The sequence below is a fragment of the Neodiprion pinetum genome, chromosome 5, assembly GCF_021155775.2.
Source record: "Neodiprion pinetum isolate iyNeoPine1 chromosome 5, iyNeoPine1.2, whole genome shotgun sequence".
In the NCBI taxonomy this organism is placed as follows: Eukaryota; Metazoa; Arthropoda; class Insecta; order Hymenoptera; family Diprionidae; genus Neodiprion; species Neodiprion pinetum.
The window spans coordinates 30,711,349-30,738,656 of record NC_060236.1 but is presented as its reverse complement, the minus strand read 5'-3'; the positions used below and the strand labels follow the sequence as shown (position 1 = coordinate 30,738,656).

The following is a 27,308-nucleotide window of genomic DNA, read 5'->3' as shown; positions in this document are numbered from 1 at the left end:
TTTTGGATAATGTAGTCAACCCTGGGTACTTTAAAAAGAAGCTCTGATTTTTTTTTCAATTTCTTGAAAACGTAGAACACTTCGGCAAAAGTGTACGAACGAAAGGTGTGAAAAAAAAAAGAAAACTAAATAGAAAAACAAGCGTTCGCACGAAGGGTCAACGTATTATCATTGCTTTTACTGAATGCTTGTTTTTTCTTTCTCTTCTTCATTTCCTTCACATTTTCTTTTGAACCTGCAGACATTGGGATATAGGTGTATTTATAACACTTGTTTATTAAGTTAACACCGCGGGTTGTCGGCGAGAATAAACAAATTAAAAAAAAAAAAAAAATTTCCTTGTTTACATTATAAATACGGTCACATTGCAGGGTCAAGATTATATTAGCTCTGCGTATTTTATATTACATTTTGTTGTTTACTTCGTCAACTTATTGCAATGTCATTGTACCGGACTACTTGTTGCACACGATTCTTTATGTAACAAGAGTATGTTACACGTTTCTTCACAAAGCACGAAAATGAGGTTAGGGTCGCGTAGCGAGAGATTTGCTCGCCTCAGCGCATGCGCGCAGTATAGAAAAATACCACTCTTACCGTCACAGAAACGGTTACTTTGTGTACGGAAAACACGCGTGAATAAACGTTTGATACATGCTCGCGTTGTAAAAAGTTATACATCGAATCCAGACATGTTTATTGTCCAGAATATCGCAACAATTGAGTTGAACACCGAGACGAGTTACAGACAGGAAAACATTCGTTTTATGACAATACAAGCGCAGCGGCGTGTCTTTGCCTGATATTGTTAGGTATAGGTCGTGCAATAAACGAATGGCCGAGCGCATAAAGCATCGAGTACAACCATCACCGAAGAGTGTCCCGACTAATTTGTTTGTTTTTGTATTCGGGACACACGACGCCGTTCGCTGTTGTATATATATGTATATTTAGTGTATATGGAGGACAGTGACACAGTTTTATTCAATCACTCATTTATTCGGTTTTTTTTCCTTCCTTTTTCTCTTTCTTTTTCTTCTTTTCTGCATCTTGGATTATCTTGGCCTGCTTATGCCGAGAACGCGCACTACATGCACTCCTTGCACGTACATACGTCGGATTATCGATTTTTTTTTTTTTTCACGCTTCTCTCTTTCTTTATCTTTGACCCGATCAAGAATCACGAAATCCTATAAGTCGTGGACCCATTTTTGTGCCATTGTAACGAGATTCGGTGTATCTCATGATGTTATTTTTGTTATGCTTTCATTTCATATTATTATTCAACGTTTTTTCTATCGTTAACAAAACCGTGCAGCTTATTGTTAGATTTTCTTTCTCCTCGTGAGGTTGAAGTTTGCAACTTTAACGTAACGAAACGTTTTTTTTTTTTTCGGGCGGGGTCACTTTTAGCATGTTTATAAAGACAAACTAACAATTTTTTTTCGAAACGTAAATTATTGCAAAAACGTTGCGAACTTAAGCTTCGTTTCTCCGCATAATTGGAAAAAAAATTCTTCTTCATTTGTACATTAGTTATTTAACAACGTCAAACTGCGTAGAATTTGCACGTCTTTCAAGTTACCGCAGTGACTGTAATTATAACCACATAAAGCAGGTATAATATGATATAATTTGAGGGAAGTGTCTAGTCGGTATAAAAAAAAAAAAAAAAAATGCATACGTCGTATTGTCTGGTGCAGGCAAGTTGATTCCAAAACGAACGTCGCAAAAAATAAAGAAACTGATATAAATATAGGTGTACCTGTAACAACCTACAGTTGAGATCAGCAACGTATCTTATGTACTGTGTATTTGTAAAGATTTATAAGACGGAAGAACAAACTGCACCTTGTGATACATTTGAGCATGAGGTGATGCTCGTGCAGTATGTGCTCAGAACAACGTATGGTGATCGGATATCACGGCGAAACTTATACACCGCAGTCCTGAAATGGAAGCCAAGATCGTGTCGGTGATAAGAGAATCTTCATGCGTTTATCATTATTTTGAAGGTGTTGCGGTTGCCGATGTTTACGCAGACGTATATACGAACGTATTTAGAAAGTGCAATATTCTCGTTCTGAGCTCGATTTATAGAAACCAACAATATGCCGATGACGCACGTTTTCATCCTCCTACCACGATCTGCTTTTGTATACCCCATCGTAAGTTCTACTTCAACGTATTATCCTCGATGCCCGATATAGGCAGGATGTTGTGTTTGAGTTGAGCGGTGACTATAAAGTCAGGTACTTTGACCATCGACAATTAGCCACAACCTACCTCGAAGCCGGTAAATTCTTAGAAGAAAAGGTTCAAGTTTGATTAACGGAGGTGTACCAAATACAATATACCCTTAATCCTCGTTTCGCTTTATGGGCCTGTGTACATTTAACCATATAATGGCTGTGTGTACACAGTGAATAGCCAAATGGTCTACGGAGCATTCGTTAAAATTCCGAAGAGCGTGAAGTTTGACAATCAGACGAATTGCGGTCGCCAACTTTTGGCCTCAGTCACGCATGATAGTTGTCATAACAAGCGAATGAAAAATGGTGGAGCTTTTCGCGATAGTTTTGCGTGACGCGTGTGGTCAATTTCTTCATCCTAGGGACGAAAGTGATTCCATGCGCGAACCTTGTAAAAAAGCAGTTGTTTCGAGAAGACGACCATCATATTTTAGGTTACGTACGTCGCGGCAACCTGTAATCTGAACTTACGACGGTTGGTCAACCCATGACGTAAGGAAATAAGGTGAAACAATGTAAATACGCTTTAGTTGATACAATCAGAAAACATATCCAGGGTGACGTCATAAAGACAAGTAAGGGATGTTGGCCCCCGTTTTCAAAATTTTCGAATTTCGAGAGTTTCTCTGGTTTGCTCCGAAGTTGCTCTACATTGCAACAAATAAAAATTTAAAAAAAAAAACATTTTTCACACCAGCCCCCCGTTTTTGAACAAGTGATTTTTTCGCGGTTGCTCCAAGCTGCTCTAGTTGTTCCGAACATTGCTCCAGAACCACAATGCTGTCAAATGAATGGTGCTCAAACGAAAAACCAAAACTGGACGGGGAGGTTAACCCCTATTTTTTTACATAAAAATTTCTAAAAATGATTTCGGATAGGTGAAAACTTGCTCTGCATTGCTTTTGAATTTTTAACGAATCACGCGTCCATTACGCATTACTTTATTTATTTGTAATGGATAACGCATTCATTAAACGTTACTTTTTTATTTGTAATCGAGCACTCATCCATTTCACATCAGGCAGTGTCATGTGTAATTCAAAACTCTGGTCCCCGGGTAGGCTTTCGTGGACCCGGGAACGATTCTCGGATCGCAAGATTATTTTTCTCAAAAACAAATTTTCCAGTACAAAAAGTTTTTCCCTCATTTCCGGGACGAATTTTCAATTCAAAATCCTACGGCTTTGGAGCCATGCAGAGCAAGTTTTCACCTATCCGAAATCATTTTTAGAAATTTTATGTAAAAAAACTACCCGTCCAGTTTTTGTTTTTCGTTTGAGCACTATTCATTTGACAGTATTGTGGTTCTGGAGCAATCTTCCGCACAACTAGAACAACTTGGAGCAACCTCGAAATAATCACTTGTTCAAAAACGGGGGGCTGGTGTGAAAAATGGCTTTTTTAAATTTGTATTTGTTCAATTTTCGGTTTTCCGAACTACTTTTCTGGAGCAATATAGAGCAACTTCGGAGCAGACCAGAGTAACTCTCGAAATTCGAAAATTTTGAAAATGCGGTGCTAACATCCCTCACTTCGCTATGTCACATTTCTATGGCGTTACCTCGGATGTGCTAAAATCGGTATTCATTCCTGACTCACCCTACTTCCCTACATAATGAGTTGAGGTGGTAAAATAAATGCCTTTGGTTTAGAATTATAACGACCACGACCTTGACGGAAAATCATAAACTAACAACACCAAAATTTTAGGTTCATTTTATACTAATTGTCTATCCTGTCGTTTCCGGTGTTTTCAATAGCAGGAAATTCGACATTGTGGCGCATTTAATTGCCCTAAAATGAGTCAAAAATTTTGGTACACTTAGTTTTCGGGTCGAGTAATAAAACGGATTCGTCTACCTGTAAACCGAACCGATCAACCACTAATATTTCGAGTTTTGAACAAGTGCCGCCCTCCAAGGGACGATCGTTTCGACCACGCGGCGTGATTGGTCGTTTGCAACCGGCAAGGGCGGTGTAAAGGTACCTGGGGATTGAATCGTGCCTAAGAAGGGGTGCATTTGCTTGACCAACCACCCCTACCACCACACACTCGATTTGCATAAATTCCGTGAGTTCGCAGTCAGCGACTTCAGTACGAAATTTTCTTTCGACCTTCGAACAACTTTTCGTCCTTGAACAGTTATAGAGTATTGAGAGTGATTTCGGTTTTTAGATAGTGTTTTGTAGCAGTTTTCGACTAACATTTTGTGGTGAAGTGAAGCAGTTACATCAGTTCTGTTTCACCATTGCGGTTCTTCGAGAAAATACGCCGATCAACTCGCGATTGTCGCAGGTGATTAAAAATTTTACTCCGTCTTTCATTGATTTTCATTCTGTTCCATTTCTCTCTTGCTATTTGTTCGAAAATTTGGTTTTAGTGTTTTTCGCAGTAGTGAAAAACGAACCCGTGGTTCAAGAAATCTGAAATTTGGTGATCGATGATTTTTTTTTTTTTTTTCATTTCTTGTTTTCATAAATAAAATTGCCGATTTTGAGGGTCGTACGTAGATCGGCTTAGGGTGGCACGCCTCGGGCACACAGGTATACAAGTATCGGTGATTACTTGCTCATTCTGAAGACGTTCATGGTCGATGACGTGTTCCACTCGTATATACATTACGTACCAAGCCACTCGCTCATAGACACGTCACGCTTGCGTTACGTCATTATAGGAGGCTTACAATCGAGTTTAACCGAAACGATCCAATCGTGGCTGTGATACATAGCGATTGGTATGAGCAGGATTTCCGATATGTTCACATTGTTTCAGTTTATCGATCATCCTCGTCAATTTGTAACAAATTATCGTAAAATTCGTTGTCTGTAATCATATAAAGAACGTTATTTTTACACGGTTCGTTATCTATCAAAGATTTCTTCAATAATATATTCTCCAAACGAAGCTGAAGCTGGTAGTCAGAGATGATTCTGAAAACTTGATATTTTTCTTCAAAATAAATCGGTCGAGCCGAATGATCAAAATTTTGTCAAACCTTGTGGAAAGGCGATGTAATGTAGGGACGCTTTTTCGATTTTAGGTTATGATATGGAAACTTTTTCAACATTTTCATATGAAATTGGTATCGTCTGAAAGAGCAGCCTTTCCATAACGAAACGTACTTGCATTCATTTGTTCAATCAACTTGATTTTTTTTTTTTTTTTTTTTTGTGATTAAATTTGAAAAAAATTACAAATTTGAAATTTGCACCAAGGTGGAAAAAAGTCGCTTATGAGACCCTTAAAAATCGACAAAGAAATCACAAAACAGTTTCGGTTTTCGGTGTTCGAATATTTGAATCACTTTACACGTCAAGATGACGAAGTAATTAACCAAAATTTAGATTAGTAAGACATGGTGTCCGACTATTGATGACAATGTATCGTGTTTTTTTTTTTTTTGTCTTTTTTTTTCGGTAACCAACTTCACCACACGTCGAAATCCTAAACTTTTTCCTACTTAACGAGAATTTTGGGCATCTAACCACATTACGAATGATCGTCATGTGTTTATTACAAGTCAAGTGAACTTAGTCGTTAGGCTTTGATTTCTAACGTAAGCTTCGCATGGTAAAATTTTGTGCGAAATACTCTGTCAGAGAATATCGTCTAATTTTGTATTTGTTTTTATTATATTTTTTAATCCTTCTTCAGACTTGACGAGTACCTGCAGAAGCCAAAAAGAGACCGTCAACGAGCCAGGGGGAAACGTGACGGCAAAACGTGGGAAAAATAAAAAACGACGCGAAGCTCAGCAGGAGTTTACACACTCTTGGATGGTTGGAGCATTGAAAGGACACACCGCGCCTGTTCTGGACATGGATTACTCCAGTAACGGGAAGTTCCTCGCAAGCTGTGCCGAAGGTAACTAAATAACATAAGCATTATTATCTTTGTCTGAGAGTAATCGGTCAAGGTCGGATTATCGTCGATCATTACCCGTGTACGTTGTTATTGGTTCCTTGTTGCATTTACGACGAGGAATTTAAAAATCGCTGTAAAACCGAGGCCGGAGGTGAACGAGTAGGTTTTTTTTTTTATAGGCTCCTTTCATCCGCGGGTATTCCCGTCCATTAACGGAGATAACGACGAAGTTTAGTCATTCCAAGCTTTTCCCGGAAAGTAACGATAATAATTAATTAACGACAGTAAGCGCAAAGATATACTTAAACATTTTGCTATAAATACATGCGTTATGTATTGTTATGCGGATACCATTTGCTGCTTTGCCAAAGTTGTTTGTCAACTTTGATGTTGTAATAATAATTTGAGGTATTGTTTTCAAGTCTCGGACAGCGTCGTTATTTAATCTTTGAATATAATAATGTATTCGGTTGTCGTGTGTTTAATTCGAATCATTCACTGCTCGTGTCAGTGTCTTCAATTATTCTCGGTTTCACATTTCGTCTCGTCGATTAATAGACTTTCATTCTTCGTTTTAATGATTCATCGGGAATATCGTGATTTCTTGAAATTGGGATATAACATCGTGCATGATCATTGGTATTATATCGAAGGGGAATAAAATTATCGAAAGTTTATTGCATCTTTTCGTGAATTAAATTGGCGCGTTACATATGTTGTTTGATTTTTATTTATTTTTCTCGTTTCCACGCATCGTTCGAATAATTGTCGAAACTTTCATACGGTGTAAATGAGAAAAACATGCGAATCAGTCATGCAGGGTGGCCACACACCTGTAAGATCTGGAAAACCTGGAAATTTCAGGAGATTTTTAATTTGATCAGGGTAAAAACTGAGAATGTCAGTTTTTTATCATAGTAATTAGAAATAATTTTTTGAGGTAACAAGTTTACTTTTATTTCGTCGTGAAAACAAATTGGCTTAAATTGACTCTTTTCTACATTATATTTTTCTTCGATTCGAATTAAATTTGAGCTGAATATAGAATCAAGAAGCTGAACGATTTAGGTTTTAGTAGCTCGGTAGAACCGGAAAAATCTCAGGGAAAACTAGGTTTTGTAAAAAAAACTTGAAAATGTTATGAAATTTTTTTTATTCCAAAAAATTTTCGACCCTCCCGAGCATGATACAATATAACGAAATTTTTTGAAATTCTTTGTATACCGTGAAACTCGACGAGATTTCTTACGCGTCATATTATAATATATATCTGCATACGTATAAAGTAATTTTAGAAAGTCAGAACTCACAATACGTTGTTGGTAACCGCGTATTAATATCTTTGTTTCAAATCTCTGAAATAATAATAAGAATAATAATTACAATTCTTATTGTTATTATTTCTCTCGTAAATAAATAAAATCGTTGCGCAATATCGCGTGTGCCGAAACTCGTTATGGGAAATTTTTTCACGCTGCCGGTGCTGTTGTCGCTGTTGCTGCACAGTTTCGGAATCTTGAAACATTTCTTTTTCCGTGACCCGTTCGTCGGTGTAACTTTGGAGTAATCCAGTAGCGACCCCTCGAGACCGTGACCTGAATTTTTCACGAGCGTTCCGTAATCGGACGAGATCGCCTCTCTTTAAATTGGGCAGATTGAAACGCGGCGGAAATCAGCATTCCTCTAGTCTAGGGTCAATGTCAAGTAAACTAGTACAGCGATAGGCATGGCAGGCATTAGTCACTCACCGTTGCTGAACGGTGAACTATACATACATATGCTGAAATTGATTCCGGAACGCTATAAAAATAATAGACACTTATCCGCGTGTATATATAGGTAACCTATAAGTACTGACGGGAAGCGATTCTTTAATCGATGATACTGTCGGTGAATCCGGGGTGAAAATTTTAACGATCATCGTATTACCATTGTCATCATTGTCGTTATCGTCATCAACGGATTCCGATGACATTTCATACGGGAGATTTCTTTCTTCGTGGCTGATTGCTAATCTGGATTCGAGATTTAGAAATTGAAAATGGCGGATCCAACATGGCGGACAAACATCCCAAAAGTCACTTGGTATTGCCATATTCGATCCGTCATTTTGAATTTCGAAATTTTGAATCCGGATTCGTAATCAACAGAGTTGGGATTAAAATTTCAAAAAATTAGGGTATTAGGTTTGAATTATTTGGAATCGATTTGGGGGTTGGATAGTCGAAATTAAAAAATGACCGCCGCTCAGTTTTTTTGTCCGCGTTTCTCTTTTACCTCCTTATTCTCTGGTTAAAGACGTGTTTTGGACTTACCATAGAATTATTAAAGACCTGCGGTTCTCACTTTGCGAATTTCTCAATGTTTACGCCTCGTTTAAGCATATATAATAATCTCTTATCATGCTGCTTGGTGTGGCAGATGTTTTTACGGTTTCCTTTTCTTTCTGCGTACATGTTCGTCAATGGTTGTTTGTCCCCGTTTGTTTTTCTGTTCTTTTTGTTCTCTCGGTTTGGACATTTGTTTATCTATTCATTTATTTATCTCTCTGAAAACGTGACTTGAAAACAGCTGTGTCGTGCGCGATCGAGGTTGTTCAACGCGGTCGGTCGGGTGTGCATGCGACCTCGAATTGATTCGCTTGCCGTGTTTATTGTTTCTTTTATTTTCTTCATTTTTTTTTTTTTTTTTTGAATTTTTAAATTTTTTGAATATTTTAAATTTTCTTTTGCTTATTCTTTAATTTGCCCCCCCCCCTGTCAAATCTCCCTGTCGTGTACAGTGTTTCGTCAGCCGCACATTTCTGTTGTATAACAATGCTTTGAATACTCGCGTGTACAGGACCGTCGAAAAAAAAAAAAAAAATTTGGGGGGGAGGAAGTTTTTCTCACGGCTGTTCCATGTCTCTGTGAAATAACGAAGCTTAGTTAGCGGTGTGAGGCTTTGATGAGAAAAAAGCAGAAAAGAATTCATAAGAATAAAGAAAAAAATCACTACCATTTTGCATACGCGACGAAATATTAATAGATGTCGGTCATGTGTTATTAAGGTTAAAAATAGACGAAAGGGAAACTTAGTTACGATTACAGGGATACGATGGTAACGTTAAACTCGTATCTTTTGTGGTTTTTTTTTTTTTTTCATTTTATTCGGTCAACTAATTTTTCTTTCTACTATTATTACCTTATCTTTATATTCATTGATAAATTATTTTTAACCTTTGTGACAACGCGAGTTGTTCTTTTTTTTTTTCTCTTTCTACGTACCGCTTCAGTGCTTCGTGCGTTGATATAAACATAATTGTACTGATACTACGAATCGACCGACAAATATTATAATAAGAATCGGGACTTCTTGAAATATATTTAGTATAAACATCGAATATATATCAACGGAAGAATTGACACATGAAATTGTTGAAAAATTTATACGGTCATTCCACCAACAACGTTCTGGTGACTGAAATTATAAACATTGCACAATTTGGGCTTCTTAGAAAAACATCAAACGATGAAAAGGGATTCGTGTTGTATAATACGAATAGAGTAAAAGCTTCTCAAACTTTGTTTAAAACAACACGCGAGTTGTTTCTTGGTCCGCCAATTTTCACCCACGATGAAACTATACCCAATTAAAATGACAAAGATCTAGGGTTGATCGTGTTATTGTACATATTTTCAATCGTTTGGTACAGGTATAATAGTACAAAGTACGAAGTACAGCCCAGCCTAAAGCTGCTTATCAGAAACTTACAATACAGATTGTAGACTTATCTGTATATTTAAGTTCTTATATTTTACCGACCGAGCCACCCACCCAGATTAAGTAGATATCACGGGTTACCCATCAAACAGAAATCATTTCAATTGCCGCGTGCTTGATCCAGCTAATGACGCGACGAGGCTTGCGCGACTTTTATTTGTTATACCTATATCTCTGATTTTTATCATTTCATTGCCAGCCAGACAATTGATATAAAACTAAACTTGCTGATTGTGAGATTACCTGAGATATGCTTGTAGTCGTACGTCATGGGTTCCCGGATTGGCATGATGTCGAAGTTGGCGATGAAGGAGAAGAGACTGACATTATCTTGAGAGATGTTGTGCATTGCACATACATACGTATCGTACAAGTTAGACGCGCCGTAATATCTCGTTTGTAACGTTGAAAAATCTGGTTCGAAATTATCAGTACTATTATTGTTATCATTACAAAACTTCTTGTTTCTTGGTTTTTGTTCTTTTTCGTTGCGTTTGTTTGTTTTCTTTCTTTATTTTTTTCTTTTTTTTTCTTCTTTTTTTCCATACGTATGTCTATATATATATATATATCTGAGATACTGGACGAGTTTCGTTGATGGAATAATCGCGATTAGGTACATATAACGTCGTCATATGTCAGAAGTCATACGATCGCGAATGATGCGATATATCTACGTAAATAAATTTTGCAATCATTAAATTATATATTCTCAGTGTCAAATAATTCAGCAAGCTTACGCGTCATCGGTGATTTTTTTCCCCACATTATCACGTGCAATCATTTCGCATGTATAATTCGTGATCGAAGATGTTACGCAGCAGCTTTCGTATGCATGTACACATCTCTTCCTTTTAATGGCATTCTCATTTCCGAGTAGCAAAATATCATACGACGATGATACGCAAATGTTTTTTGTACGTATTTACATACCTTGGTATACTTTATAAGGGTCACTTTAACCCTGGCCTACGAGATATGTGACCGTCCCGTTTTCGCGACGTTTCGTTCCGTTTGGCGTTTGATATAAAATTTGTTGTCGATCGATCGATGTTATGAAAGAACTCATAATCTGGCATTGTATGCGAATGTATGTGCAAAATACACAAGGAAGGATAAAAAAAAACTTAAAAAAAAAAAACAAACAAAAAAGATGAAACTTGTACAGACGAAAATTTTAAGTCATTAATTGATTAGACGAGGCGAGAGAACGTCAACGATTATAATTAAGTGCGGTGACCAATAGTATTGGAAAATTTTTCTTCTTTTACCTTGAGTAAACTTGATTTTAAACTTGAAATCTTGAAACAAATACGTATACATAGGACGTTTGTCGAGCTGTCGTGTATATCAGTTTCTTTTAAAGCCTTAGTCGTCACCGCATATTAAATATATTTGCCCAAAACTAAAAGTGACGTTTCGATATATCGAACGACAACGGTTTTTTTTTTTATATTCATTTTGACTCCAGGGTCTGCAAGTCTTCTTTCTTGTTACCGTGCGCCGAGTATGAAATCTTTGTTTCGTTGTCTCTTGTCGTCTCTCAGGCCTCCGTATCTCTTTCTCTCGTTATATCTCATCTATCTTTATCTTCATGCGCATTGCGGTATTGTCTAATATGAAAGACTGATGGTTTGTCTGCCGTTGGCAATGAACTCAAGACGACGTGATGAATTTGTATATAACAATATATATATATATATATACATATGTATATATATTCGCAAAGATAGTTGGTAATGGATTGACCATGAAGAACGTTTGAATTATGTCTATATTCGCAGTCAGCCAAGCACACTTAACCTATTATAATCAAGCGTATGAATATTGACCACGAATTTGTATAACAAGTTACACAAGTTATACCTGAATTGTACGACTATAAAAAGCTCTGCAGTAAGGACATAATAATTCACCATGAGGTGAGAATCTCTGCGATAGTAAGAGCAAAACTGCTTCAGGAAAGAACAGCTTTCAGCTCCCGTGACGATTTTTATTGAATCCCGAAGGCAGTTGGGTCAAGTAGGCATAATTATTATTAATCATTGGTTTGCCGAGAACGTGTATAACATCTGTATCAAAAATCTATCTAAGAACTCGATCTTCAATGATCTAGAAGATGAAAACGTTGAGGAACTTGAACGTCGCGATCGGTCTGCTTAACGATACATGCCTCGGAATAGTCGCATTGCGTTTTAACGTCATCGTCGAGTGCATCCAGAGTACTGATAACGGGAACAGGAAATCGGTTGTCGGAAAAGGGACGGTGACGGGGAGAAGGAGGAGGAGATCGTTGGTAAGCATCGCGGGTCGAGGTAACGCGGCCGAGTTACGGGAAGAAAACCGTTATTGGATCAAATGAAATCGGGTACAAAGAAGAGAGAGTCGACCGGTCGTCGTCTTCCTCGCGTCGTGTTACACCCGAGTAAACGTCGTCGTCAAAGCCATGTCGAGCGAAGCAAACGGTTTTGCTTGTCGTCCCGTCCACATCGGACAGACAACGTTCATCGTCGCATCTTGCGCTTTACCGACAGGCCGAGAGCCGCTAGTCTATAGAATCGTTGATTACAAGGTTAACAAGGTGGCTGACCTGCAAGTACCGATAAAATGAAAATCATGAGAAGAAGTGCGAGCTTGGATCGAAACGATATAACGAACCGTACCAATCCTTGTTACATTATGTCAGACTCGCGAGCGGTCGTCAGTTTATACAGTTATTCAGAGACACGAGTTACGTGCCAGACCAAGAAAGATGTTGTACAGACCTAATAGATGTGACGTAATAAGATTTAGGGTCGTTTAACAACGGTGAACGAGAAGGGAGGGAGGGAAAAAGCATCACGTTCCCAATTATGTAAAGTCCGGGGTATAATAACACCGGTACGAACCATCAGCTTATATATATATACAGTACCATAACGAGATCGTTAGAGATTGAAAGTCCTTAAAAGGATCTGGTAACGTGGCACTCATCAAGCAAGCTTATTTATATCATGGATGGAGTATAGGTAAAACTATCGCGGTGTGGGACATCGATGCGGGAGTCCTGTGCAGTTCCCATTATTAAACGTTGAGCATTAGTGTAGATACTCGGTGTTAGGTCGGCAGTAGATAGAAAGAGCTCAGCACGTGCTCATTCAGAACCGAGAAGCAGAACTCCGAAGGCCGTTACCGTATCGCCACGCGAACCTATCGGATCTCTCGAGCCTTCCATCTGCACCGATGGAACGGGCGAACGGTGCGGAACTATAAGGTGCCTACAGAACACCGACCTGACTGGACTGGTTGCGGTTACCCCCAGATACATGTTCTGAACTTGAACTTGCTCTCACCTCAAGCCGACATCCAGGGACAAAAGAGCGGCGACTACAAGCCCATTATATCAATCAGATTATAGTTAGTACCAAGAATTATAGACACTATGACATCATTTTCTTCCATTATGATCCCGGCGGGACATGCGATTGTTCTGGGATTTAGTCTTCTCTCAATATGAGATCATTCGGATCGTTCGATAGTATCTGCGAAGTGTTTGTTTGTTTCCTTTGCGGTGAGGCGGCTAAAGTCTTCACACGATGCAGGCTTCGCGGTAATTATAGTCAGTCGTTGGTACAGAATCATTCTTCTATGTCTGCGGGATACTTACATACGTACGTGAGAAATGTCGAGGAGTAGGAGGAGGAGGTTGGTGATGCTGGTCTTATTCGCCTACCCGTGATGGGATCTAGGAAATTGACAAAAAAATTTCCTTTTCAAGTCTCAAGGATTCGCGAACGGAATCACCTACGTGACTTGCATGACTCTTAACCACTCAGCTGAATCAGTTGAATTTTATTTACATAAGTATGGGTATGAGGTATACGCGTTTACTTCGTGAATCGCGGAGGCCGGCACCGAACGGTTTCGTAAGAACCGATTTTTCGAGGCTGTATGATCGCTTGTCGTATCAGAGACCGTCAAAGGCGATGCAGGTAACCTTGACTATATCGAGGAGTGAAAATTGCTCGGTACACCTGCAGATCGTCAGTGCCGCGATCGCTCAGCGTATCTTTGGAAATTGACTGATTGTCACTTATGTGCGAAAATTATAATGCCTGTCCGTCTCCGGGTAAAACGTATCCTTATATTTCACCATATATGTACAAAGTGTGTACCTGTAACAAGTGTCACACGATCATCGATGTGTCGATTCACTAACTACTCTGCAAATCTTGCGAACGGGGCAGGAGGCCTTTGGTCACGCTAGATGTGTTCCAAGTTGGCTCCTTTTCCCGGGACGAGTGGCAACAATGATTTCGTAATTATGTAACGGTATTGAGGGACTACCAGTTTACCGAGAAATAAAACTACCGTTACGTTTGTAAGCCTTATAGACGAATGGGTTGAAATTTTATCAAAAGTATTTTTTTACTACCGTTACCGCTGCCGCCATATTTTTTCATGAATTGTACTACTCGGTTTTGGTGTTACGGAACTTGAACACGCTTCGAAGAGACGGTAAAATAGGATGAAACCAAACGATTCATTGGAGGTCATTTCCAAAATCCATACTAACTTCTTTTGCAGAATCGTTGCAATCGTTGTCATCGATGTGTGCTGCGGGTATTTTATTGCGAAGGTTACAGCGGATGACTGGGCACGCGGTGACAAATTTGAGATCAAACGTAACCTTCAACCTTTTTCTTCTTACTTCTGGGGGTGACCTCCTTTTGAAGGCAACCTCTATACCCGTCCACCTGAACGCTCGTGCCGTCGATAACGGATGACCGGTCCGTTGGTCATGAGCAGAAAGGGTTCAAACCGTGATACGAAAAGGCGTGACTGGAAGGTTCATTGAATTAATGAACCGTTCTTCATTGCCTGGCTCGTCACTGATTCGCTAGAGCAGCTGATGATCGTTTCGTTATACCAACAGTAATTTCGATCCGATTGAAAGCGTATCTAGGTAAGATATCGATAATTTCCTTTCGCAACGATTTGTTTTTCTACCCTGTTTCATTTGTACAAGTATATCATGTACGTGTGCAGTAGTTCAGACGCGTCTTGATGTGTAATTGTGAACCGGTTATCGCCGGGAGTTTTTACAACTCCATTTGATGGATGGATGGATGGATCAATGCAGGCTGCAAGAATTCTTCTAATAATTCATACGACGAATCTATGTCATCACTTCAATCGCTTCGGTCCAAAGATCCTCGTGTTAATATCGGTCTTTCCTTTCGATTTTTGTCAAACGAGTAACGTAACGGGTTTTGAATCGATGATTTTGTGTAAAAGTTTCGAACTGTCCACTCTGTTGAGGTCGGTGAACCAACTACACACTGATTCCTGCACGGGCGAGATCATCGGCTTCAGCCTAGCACGATCGAATTCCAATCTAATCCTAAATCATTTGGTGTTATAAGTACTTTTGAGAAAAGGCTGTGCCGAGGATTGGCCCGTGGATTCACATGGTTCACTGTGCGCGGCATCATTGGAAACAGTAATTATTCTCCGGGGATCAAGGAAGTCTTGACGGACATTATTTCGTCATCATTTTACGGGGGTTAATTATATTTTCATTATACATACGACACCAGTCTGCAGATTTCTTGGCTACGGGCGACATTGACTTCAATCTTGTGCCAGTACAGCCTTAATCTAATGATTCTTATAAATATAGTCAAAGATGTCAGCCGAAATGATCTACACCGACTAGTACATTCTCTTCGATTATAATACACCGCGCTGATCGCGAATCTCATCGTCTCTCCGATGGTCGATCTTTTTTTCTCTTCGTTCTTTAATTCTTTTTTTTTTCATTTTGTCTTTCGCGCGCGCCACGCAGATTCGGGATCGATTTAATTCGACAGGATATTGCCATGCTAGACGGGAGATTACCAGATGCAAAGGTTCATGGACGAAAACCAGAGTTCGTTGACTGTACGTCTGAGAGGAGAATGTTTTGGTGGATGGATGCTGTACGGGCGTAGGCAGACCGAATTCTCACAATTTTTGCAATTTTTCGACTAGCGTTGACGATCTGCAGGCGTAGCATCTGACAGTTGAAAATTTGCTTTATTGTACCTATACTCATACGAGGCAGTACCGGCATTGATTACTCTCGAATTCGGGCATGTCGTTCCAGATTTCTTGTACAAGTCAACATACAGCCGGAAATTGCTAACGTCATGATTCCTGTAATTGTCCACTTTCACTGGAACGGGTTACATTCATATGCCGCCGTACACTTTCTTAAAACTTTTTTCTCTCTTATTTCCGGACCAATGATCGTTTGGATAGTGACATCTTACAAATGCAGTGGAAACTTTCTCAGACGTTTGTTGATTCACGCAAAATATGCGGATATAGTGCTAAAATTCGAGAATACAAACAGTACCGATGATTTTTTCATCTTTTTTTTTTTTGTCTTCTCATTAATTATTATATACGTAACTTCGGTACACACTTATCACAGGTATTGATTGAAACGTCCCTTGTCTCATATATCGATGAGAAGTGACAAGGCGTTATATGAAGATTGAACAAGAGTATACTCGAAATGGATGAGTGAAACGACGATCGCTTTCTTTTATGATTTTAATAACACGCAGTATATACGTATTGGTCGAGTGGCCTGTCCTACTCGTGAACAAATATAATGACGGTTGAGATTTCTAATAGAAAAACGATGATAGTTGGCAGTTCGTTGCGTGCACCAAGCGGGATTATAGAGTTAAACTTGCATGCAGGTACATTGCCTGTAATGGTGTGTGGTGTGTATTTCTGTAATTAATACCCATATCGGTTCACCGTTCATTAATCTTGACTGCACTAATAGGTGTTCGTTAATCGATCTATAGTGTCTGTAGTAAAATACGTTCACTCCGCGTGCCTAGATCTGTACAATCCCTTGACATATGTTGAACGATGATAATGATTAGCTTAGAAAAAAAGAAAACAAAAAAAAAAACACAATCTATAGGATGTATAATAGTGGTATACGGTTAGAGGCGGGTTTAACACTATTATAAAAAGCCAGCGAATACTGACGAATATATATTTTGTGTGTGACATAAAGATTGCGAGTTCGACCCGGAAGAACTGGACCCTGGCTGTGACTGCGGTGGCGTCGACAACGGGAAGGAAGGGGTCCGCATCATCAGCGGCGAGTCTCAATCGGAGTGCATCGGATCTTTACCCGCATCATCGAGAAGTATAACCGGAGACGGTGATGTCGCATCGGCAACGCCGGTTCAACGAAACAAGAAGGTCCTGAGCCGTCGACAGAGGAAAAATCGAACTAGAACGCCGCGAGACGCGGGAGTGGCCTCTACGATCGCCTCGAGCAGCAGCAGCAACAGCAGCAGCAGCAGTAGCAGCGGTAGCAGCAGCGGCGGTGAAACTTCTAGCGGAAGTCCAAGCAACACGCCTCCGGGGGTCCGGAGAAATCGTCCGTCGGGCGCGACTGGTGCTGGCGACGCTAGCGGCGGTGGCGCTGCAGGCGGTGGTAGAAACGGGAACTGCGCCTTGGGAAAAAACCGAAAGTCCCAAACCGCCCAAGCCGAGGATCGTCACGACGCCAGCAAACTCTACGAGAAGCTTAACATCAGCGACGCGGAACTCGAGGCCCTTTTACGACACTATGTGGTCCCATGTGATCAGCTCATCGCCATGGGCTATCCGATCGAGGGAGCCGCCTGCCCTGGTCGTGCTATCATATTTAAAGATGAAATCAACTACCGGGCTTCGCCGAACCTCGACGTCAACGCTCGTGAATTTGTGCCAGCCCGCGGTAAGACCTACAGCGAGATCACCGCTTCATGGACTGCGGAGAGGGCCGACAGGTCGGAACGCAGCGAGGACAGCGGACACTGCAGTGCCAGCTCAATCGAAAGCTCGGATGTAGAACCGGAAAGCTCGGACTGCAGTGATAAAGCATCGGATATTGCGGACGGTGGTTTGCCGCTGGGCAATTCGTCTTCTTCGGCCTCGTCCTCATCCTCGGACATAACTGCCATTGGGTTGGAACGGACCTGCGCCAGGTGCTACAAGGGCTTCCAGGTGAGCTGGGATACTGGGGAGTACCTGAGCACCGAGGGGTGCGTATACCACTGGGGGAAGTTGCGTAATCGCAAATGGGGATGCTGCGACGCAGGGGAATACGCCGGAGGATGTACTTCGGCCAAGCTTCATGTCTGGACGGGGCTTACCCCGGGCATAAATGGACCCATTTGTGGGTACGTTCATACAAAACCTAGAAAGACGCCACCGCCAGATAGATGTTATGGTGTATACGCTTTGGACTGTGAAATGTGTTTCACAAGGAACGGTCTAGAACTTGCTAAGGTCACCGTCGTCGGGATCGACGGTAGACTCGTCTACGATGCCCTAGTCAGACCTGATGCTGAAATTATTGATTACAACACCCGATTTAGTGGTATAACAGCCAAAGATTTGGCACACTCACCAAAATCTCTTCGCGATGTGCAGAGTGACATAATGGGGTTCGTTAACGCGGATACCGTGCTCATTGGACACGGCCTTGAAAATGATCTTCGAGCCCTGAGGATATTTCATTTTACTTGCATTGACACCGGTGTTGCGTTTCCGCATCAATTTGGGCTACCCTTTCGACGCAGTCTTAAATCGCTAGCTAGGGCTTTACTTAAACGAGACATTCAAACCGGGCATCATGACTCGGCAGAGGACGCTAGGACAGCCGCCGAACTAATGCTATGGCGGCTACGACGTGATCTATCCGATCGCCTAATCTCTCGATAACTTAAAGTATATCTTACTTCTACGGTGCCCGTCGTCCTACAGCGCGGACATAGAATGGGGAATACGTTAATTTATTTTTACTTTTCCTTATAAACGATGAATTTTTTTTACGTTTTTTTTTTTTATTTATTTTTCATTTCGACCCCCCTTGAAAAACTGGGATAGCTATTATGTACAATTACTGTGATACCTACACCCCATCACCATCCCCCATTATATCCTCATCATCTGTTGTATTTGTATGCTAGAACACGATATACTTGATGTTATAATTTACAAAGAGGAAACCATGAAACTTTTCCTCTTTGCATACCATAATACCTTTCTTCTCGAGTGTATTTATATAACAAGATAGATATGTGCAATACGCATATGTGCGTGGTATATATTACATGTATGCATAATTACGTGCGGAGGAACTGCCCATGGGTCGAAGAAAAAAAAAAACATTGTAACGAAATGAAAATAAACATTGAAATTTGGTACTTTATAGCAGACGTTTCGGAAGTTTTTTTTTTAAATTCCTCGAAACAATTTTACGTCACAAGCTCTTCGATATTCTGCACTTGAATTTCGACGTAAAATCTCGTTCGATATTGTATATATTAACATAATTGTATACGATGGAGTTCACACGCAGATGTACAGCTATTAAAGTCTTCCACAAAATAATACGAGATTTCTAAACAGGTTTTCTCCGTCATACTATTTCGAGTAAATCATTAAATTGATTGCTGTTGTTTTTTTTTTCTTCGATTCGTTTCGATGGAATTTTGCATGCAGTTGGTGTACAAACCGATATACGTGTACAAATATACATATACAAACGGAATTATAATCATTTACGAAGAAATTCTCGTGTAATTGACTTACTTTACCATGAAATTTAAATCTGAGCAATATCCTCAAATTGGGCGTATACGTGCAGTAAAATCCCGCGCTTAAATGCGTGGGCGCATATATTCTTGATTATCGTTCGGCGTCATTCCTTCATTAGCACAATCATCGTCGCCGTCACCGTCACCGTCATCGTATCATCGTATCATCGTATCATATCGTTTTATTTATTGAAGTGACCTTTTGCCATTTCTTAACACTATACCCGTGTAATCTAATCGCGACACTGCCCCCACATTTTTTACCTCTCTCCATTTTCCTCTCCCCGATCCGTTCGGTGGTTCTCATTATCCCTCCTCGCTATATACACGATGCACATAATAGGTATGCACACCTACATTTGTAGAATCTAGACTTTCTTAGATACACGTATCGCACGAGGGGAGAATAAATTGAGAAGGAGACGAAGGAGAGGGAGAGAGGGAGTTACAGAGAGATTAGGATGATGGATCAGGAGACTCGAGATTCGGTAGTTTAAATTCAATCTTAGTTTTGTTTTTTGTTTTGTTTTTTGGGCTACCGAATTGCCCCGCCGAATTCGAGCCATGTATATGATACATACGTAGTAAACACTGAATCTCAATACGTAATATTATTATTATACACCTTGCGTGACCCTTTTTGAAATCGACGTTTAATTTATATGATTAATACTATTGTATTAGACTTATATATACTTATACATGAACGTGTGATTCCTATATACGATATTCTATATATCAAGTCTCTTTAAGCACATTATTGTTACTATTATTATTATTATTATTATTATTATTAATATTAAAATTATCATTATTGTAATTATGCGTTTGTTACGTTCGTGATATACATACACGCATACATGTTTTGCGGGACCTTCTGTCCAAATTTTCCTCACATCATGTACGACGGAAGATGAAAAGTACAAAAAACGGAAAAAAACAAAAAGAAAGTGAACAGCTGAGAGAAAGAAACAAACTGGTGAAAATCTATAATTGATTTGTAGAAAGGTAATAAGGTACTTAAGTTTATCCCCCCCGACCTAGTACCTGCAGCTCCACATCACCGTGGATGTGTATAGTGGTTATATTTTACTCTTAATTTTTAATTTAACTTGATTGTAACAACATTGACCGTGATTATTATTACCATTATTATTATTGCTATTTATGTGATTAAATTTTCCTCTTTTTTTTTTCAATTTGCAAATTTAAAAGTACGTCAACACAATTTTACCACTCACGTCGTCGTCGTCGTCATTACCGTAACGATCATCATTCGTGGGTAGTAGATTGATATTAGTATATATAGTTATAGATCTAATAAGTATCATTTATACATATTTACGTTTACGCACGACCATTCGTAGGGTGGTATTCTTTTGGTACCTGAGCGTTTGGTGCGGTGGGTAAGAAAGGCATACATATGTAATATATTATGTAATATATGCATATACAATACATTGTGCGTATAGTTGTGGGTATGTAACAATCAGCGAAACCTCGAAATATACTATATACGTGTATGTATACATACGTCTAAACGCTAGGAAGTAATCATCATAATTATTTTTATCGTAACATTATAATATTGCACACTATCATTATTTATAACTTACGCAAGAGGTGTATGAATATGAAATATTTGTGAAAATATCAACGTACGTAGGTATTTACGTTCTCGGCAACGTGACGATGACGTCGCATATTGTGTACATATATTACAGTGAGATATGATCGCACATAACGTAGACGAATATACATATATGCATGTGTATACATATATGGAGGCGAAAAGGGCTTAGAATGGTTAGGGGGGATAAACCGAAATGTTTGAAGGAACAATTTGAATGAAAATATAGAAAGTAACGATCACCGGTTGTGTACATCTACTACCCCATACATACATACATACATACTTACATACATACCGCGCGACGGGAAAGTAAACTACGAGAGTCGCGTCGTCGTCGTGGCGAAAGATAGTGACCGTGTTAGATCGGTAGATAAGTGGAAAAAGAAAAGATGTTCAAAGAAAAAAAAAATATATATGTAATTATAATGTAAAAAAAAAAAGAAAAAAAAAAGAAAAGTAGTACAAAAACAAAGAGAGAAGGAAAGAAACGAAAGGGAAAGAAACAAAACGATGGAGCAAACACAGTTGGCGAACCATACTCCGAAAACTCGGCAAGTTCTTTTTTACCGGTTTAGAGCTATACACGTTACAACCATTAATGTGTTCTTGATGTGTACAGTCATATTTTTCGCTACACGACCCCGTTTCCAGGTTGATTCTCATGTCACGACTTGTGTGAGTATTTTTATAACTTGAAATTTTATTTATTTATTTTTGTTTTTTCTCCTTCTCGTTTTCAATTTACATCGTTTCTCTTTGTGTTTGTTCCCTTCAATTTTTCTTACCGCACGTTGTTCCTATTTTGCCAAGTGCCAATATTATTAAACATCGAATCGTGACCCAATTTGCGTAGTTCGAGCGTTTCGGTTCGTCAGGTTTTTCTTAATACGTATTTCTTGATATTTTCTACCTTTTCTTGACTACGTTTCGTAAAACTTTTTACCACGATGTGTGTATATGTATATATATATATATATAAGCAATAATCTTTCATATAAGCAAGTACACGTTCACAGCAATATTCAAAATTGTAAATACTATGATTTATTATGGATGGTTCCACGCACACATGTATCGTATTACCTACTTTTGAACACGCTTCCGTAGGTATACACTATCGGTATATAATGCGTGCACAACACGGTTATGGTATTTTTGTAACTCGTGGGAAATTTCTGTTAGTGAATACGTCGATGCTTTGTAACAATTATAAGTATTTGTAAACGTGTGGGGTTTTGATAGAATGTGCTCCACGGTATTTTTTTATCCGTGATTGTAAAGAAATTAAAAAGAAACAAACAAAAGCACAAACAAAATAATAATAATAATAATAATAATAATAATAATAATAATAATAATAATAAGAAAGAAAAAAATTGAACGAAAAAATGGGTGAAACAAATATCGGAAACTTTAGACACTCGATTTCGCCTTGTTTTAAATTGCTGAACAAAAGTTCCACCGAGTCCTAAAAATATTTGAAATAAATACCCGCCTGCACCTCGTTTATCGAGCATGTGACATATATTATAGTGCATACATTGTACAGCATAACAGTACGTATGTAATAATGCCTACGAATATCACTGTTACCTTTTTTTCAATGTCGAAAAGCAATTATACATACGCATACGTATGTACCGTAAAGAACGGATTATCTTTAAACTGTTTACAGAAAAGCAATACGTTGTGCCTGTCTGAGTAAAATTAGGCATAAATAACGATACACATCATCAGACTTTCAGACACAATTACATAGTATATACATACGTAATATATATATTACGTAAGTAGGTAATATATGTCATACACTGATTTACATGTACGTGTACAAGTCGCACGTGTAAAATATAATGAACATAATTTGTGCGGTGTAAACAATGAAAATATAACGTTATCGCGTAACGTGTATAATATACAACGATATCGAAAGCAAAAATATATATATAATCTAGGTACCTCGGTAGGTACGCACACGTATAGGTGAATACATACATACATACATACTCTCGCGTACGTAGATTGATAGGAATTACTCTAGTTTCGACTATATCTAGTGCCTAGGCTATTTTATCGATTTTATGCCTTGTTACCGTTGAACATATTATACCCGTATTCGCTCGGCAATTATACCGAGTGCCGTCGTCGTCGAGTATAAATTGCTGAAGGTTTCTTACTCACGTCAAAATATGTAGCGTGCCGACGCTATATAAATAAATTTTTTACGCAATATACATATATATGTATATCTTTACTGTTAAACCTTATTCATTGATGCCCCTTCCCTTCTCCCTATCCTCATCTCCGTTCCGGTTTCTCAATTACTAAAAAAAATACCATTAACGTAATAATATTAATAATAACAACGGTTGTCCTTAACGGGCTCGTATTTAATAACAAAAATATTTTATTCTCTTACTCTTAATCTTACATCATCTTGAAACAACAAAACAAAGCCCCCGAAGATGGCACAAGGCTTTTTGTGCTTTAATACTTGGGTAATTGGCGCTAGACGATCAGCTGATCACTCGACTCGCCGCCATATTGTCTGTGCACAGCGGTTCTCCGACGGCCTCGCGCATGTCAAAAGCGGAAGGTGTTTCCGCAACCGATTACCACCTGAGCGATCGCGACTTGTGTACATATAACGTACTTTACACGTCTGAATTTGCCTGTATATTCGCTACGGCGAAAATAGGGACAGGGTTGCAAATAATTGTAAAAATCGCTCACGTAGAGACTATAAAGGCTTTTCCGTTCGTTGTCGACGGAGGTAATAAGGTTCGTTTCCTGCACGTTGCGCGAGCAGCAACGCGGGTGTCTCTCACATCCAAGCATTAGAACTCTAACGATAAAAAGCGGTAATTAATATTGCCAAGGCGCACCTCGAAGCCTTTTCTCATTCGCCAGGACGCAACGTCGAGGTCGTCGCTGCTGCTTGCTGTGTACTCGATACAATCATAAAGATAGGTCTCTTTTTTATTTAGTATTATCATTATTATTCTTCGCCGTTCCATATTCAAATCTTCTATATACATGTGTAGAGAATACACCGCGTCGTCGTACCTGTTGAAACTTTAGTCCATCGTAGCTTGTTTGCTCAGAACGTGAGAAAAATAACGACAACAACTATATATATAATGAAGAAGAAAAAAGAAAAGCATCATAAACGGTGGACCATCGGCTAAACGGTAAAATCAAATATGCATGAAATCAGTAAACATTAACTTTCTACCAGGTACTGAAAAAAAAACAAAGTGAAAATAAAAATGTCACTTCGCGGTTCTTTACGAACAGCTCAAGTTATTTCCTTTGCATTCGCATATTACATTTGCCTACAGGTACATATATATATATATTACACGTATTCGTATATAGATATATCAGTGCACGAGTTTCACCACGGTTGACCGGATATTAAATCGACTGTCTTTTTATGAAGTATAATAATTATCTGGGTTAGTTGAGCTACAAAAATAATGTAACGAAGAAATAAAAATGTACGTATATGTATACGTATACTAGATCAGTTTTTTTTCTTCCTGCAATATTATCATCGCATAATCGTTAAGTACAGCGTTCAACATGTCGTATGTTTGTTTTTTGCTCAACTTTGACCAAGCTACGTGCAGGATGATAATCACAACGAGTGACGAGTGATCGTTGAAACGGGACCACCGAGAACAACCGGAATAAAGATTCGCGGAGAAAATTTCATCTCTTTTTGCCAGTCAACTACTTTCTTATCCCACACATGCTCAGTTTTATCCTCATAGGTGTGCTGAGCTCGCGTTTTCTCGCTGACGCGTTGGGGGCGTATATTATACGGCCGTGTTCGCCACGAAGGCTTTCTCTTCGCACTTCGTGCTCGGCAAAGTCACCTTTCTGCCTCGGAAACGTGAATCAGACGTCAGAATCCCGCCGTTAAAAATCTGTTCCATTTACTCCCCTTCGTGGGATATTCATATCCTCGGAAATCATTTGCATGTATCTTTCTGGGGAACGATTCGAAAAAGGGGTCAAGAATAATTGAATCTTAGATTGAAATATGTAAGAAAGTCGTAAACCTAACTTGAGACGGATATAACGATAACGTAAAAATGACGTATCTTCAGTCCAACAGATTCATAATATAATTGAAAATAAAAAAAAAAAAAAAAACTTAACGTACGGCATCACATTTAATCTAGCCGATCGAATCGAAAGAATTACTTCGGTTGCGTTTAATTCTCTGGTAATAAATAACTGACTGATCATTACAAAAAAAAGGTTAACAGCCTACAGATAAAACAAGTAACAAATACCTACTGACAGGAATCTATTGACATATATTTATTTTCAACCGTCGCCGTATATTTATCAATTATACGTGTATACACGTGACCGTCGCTGTTTACGTCTCTTAGTCTCAACGTTGTATTTATTCGCTATCCTTTTTCTTTCTGTTTTCATCTTCGTAGACATCTTTGTGAATGAAAATAACAGATTCCTTCGGCGAGGTTGGCTCCGATTTTATGCAAAGAAACAGAATAGGTACAATTTTATGAATGGTGTGATAAGGTGTGTTCAAGGATGATGCCGGCGCTGAGCGATCACGTGAATTCCGAGCATTTTATTCCGCATAAGCCGAGTACTGTTTTGCCTTCTATGGCAACAGATAACGCTCATCGTCTTCTAACGTCACAGCTGCTTACAAAGCACCCCCCCCCCCCCCCCCCCGCGTCTCCTTCTCAGCGCGGTTTGAACAACAGTTTTGCGGTTGTGGTCGCTACTGCGTTTATTTATACCCATTATGCACGTCAAATCGGTTATACGTAGGAACGTAACCACTGTTATTTATTCGAAGCCACTGTTTACGCGAGAACGAAATTCACTACTTTGAGAATGAAAATTCTAGCTCAGGAATTGCCGTTAACCTATACCCCGAATGTCGTTTAGAATTTATTTTTGTCACCTTCGGTGCGGTTGCTTATGTCGCCTGTGCAGTGACAACGGTGGCTTATTTTAGAATCGGTCATCTGCAGCGGTACAACATCGCAAGTGATCGGATCTTATCGGTCAATAATAAAATATTCGCTCGTCGATTCGCAAATATGCACAATACCTCCGTGAATTTTAACAACGCATATATTTGATAAATTTTGGACGAGAATAGAAATGATCGAACGGTTGTTATTATATCGTAACACGCGGGAAGTTGTAGAATGTGACAACGACGAACGATCAACAAGCGATACTTATTTTTACGACGGACGAATTACCGACTGTGCAGGCAAAATTCGAAAATTGAATATCGTTTCTTGCTTCTTCTTCGCAGGTCACGTGGGTGATGAACGATGTAAGCCATTCGCTGATACGCGTGAAACATATTCCATGGTTTACCTAACAATAATTACATGTGCGTGACCATTGTGTAACACGTGGTACACGAGTTATTGAAAGTTCCTCCCGAGACATTGTCGCGTTTGAGTAGTCACTCATAGTCGCTGATGCAACACGGGCTTCAATAGAATATGTTGTGTGACAAGGGACGAAAGTTGGCAATTGTGACGAGTTTGATTACCGCCCTCGCTTCGTTAAGGCGCAAACTTCACACTAGTCCCAATCGCCAACTTTTGGCACGAGCCACACACGATAGTTTTTTTAACAAGATGAATAAGTCAATGAAAAGTGGTGGGGCTTTGCGTGGCAATTTTTCGGGACGCGACTGGCCAATTTATTCTTCCTAGGGACGAAAGTAACCTCCCAAGGGACGAAAATGATGCAGTCGTGGACTGCGCATGCGCAAACCTATCCTTACAACAGTGAGATGAAATTAGTCACTTTCGTTCCGCTACACTGCTACGCAAAGCCCCACTTTTCATGCACGTGTGATAAAAATGAAGTTTTTCGCAATTATATTCAAATGGTAATTATTTTTTGCGTATTTTCCAAATATCAATATCCACGTATCTAAAACGCAAAACAGGCTTAACCGCCTTATTTTATACCCAATTCTCAACAAAAACATTCCAACACATTTTTATTTCACGCAGAAATGAAGAAATGGCATGAATTCTACGAATTTACTATTACGATTTCGTAAAATCTGTGTCATTTTTTTATTTCGGCACAAAATGAAAATGTATTGGAGTGTTTTTGTTCACAATTGTATA

At 39.1% G+C, this 27,308-nt stretch overlaps 1 protein-coding gene across 5 annotated transcripts in view; it reads left to right on the top strand.

The window, feature by feature from the left end:
• LOC124218470 (transducin beta-like protein 2) overlaps positions 1-27,308 on the top strand; it is a 52,506-nt gene that overhangs the window by 15,165 nt on the left and 10,033 nt on the right. For 3 of the 5 annotated variants that reach the window (XM_046624970.2, XM_046624969.2, XM_046624971.2), the window contains exons 2-3: positions 5,908-6,117; positions 16,940-19,167. In XM_046624970.2, coding sequence (XP_046480926.1) covers positions 6,030-6,117; positions 16,940-18,642 — 1,791 coding nt within the window. In that variant the 5' untranslated portion in view covers positions 5,908-6,029 and the 3' untranslated portion in view covers positions 18,643-19,167. Of the gene's footprint in view, positions 1-4,418; positions 4,549-5,907; positions 6,118-16,939; positions 19,168-27,308 lie in introns of those variants that run through there. The other 2 variants (XM_046624972.2, XM_046624973.2) reach the window with 2 other exon arrangements.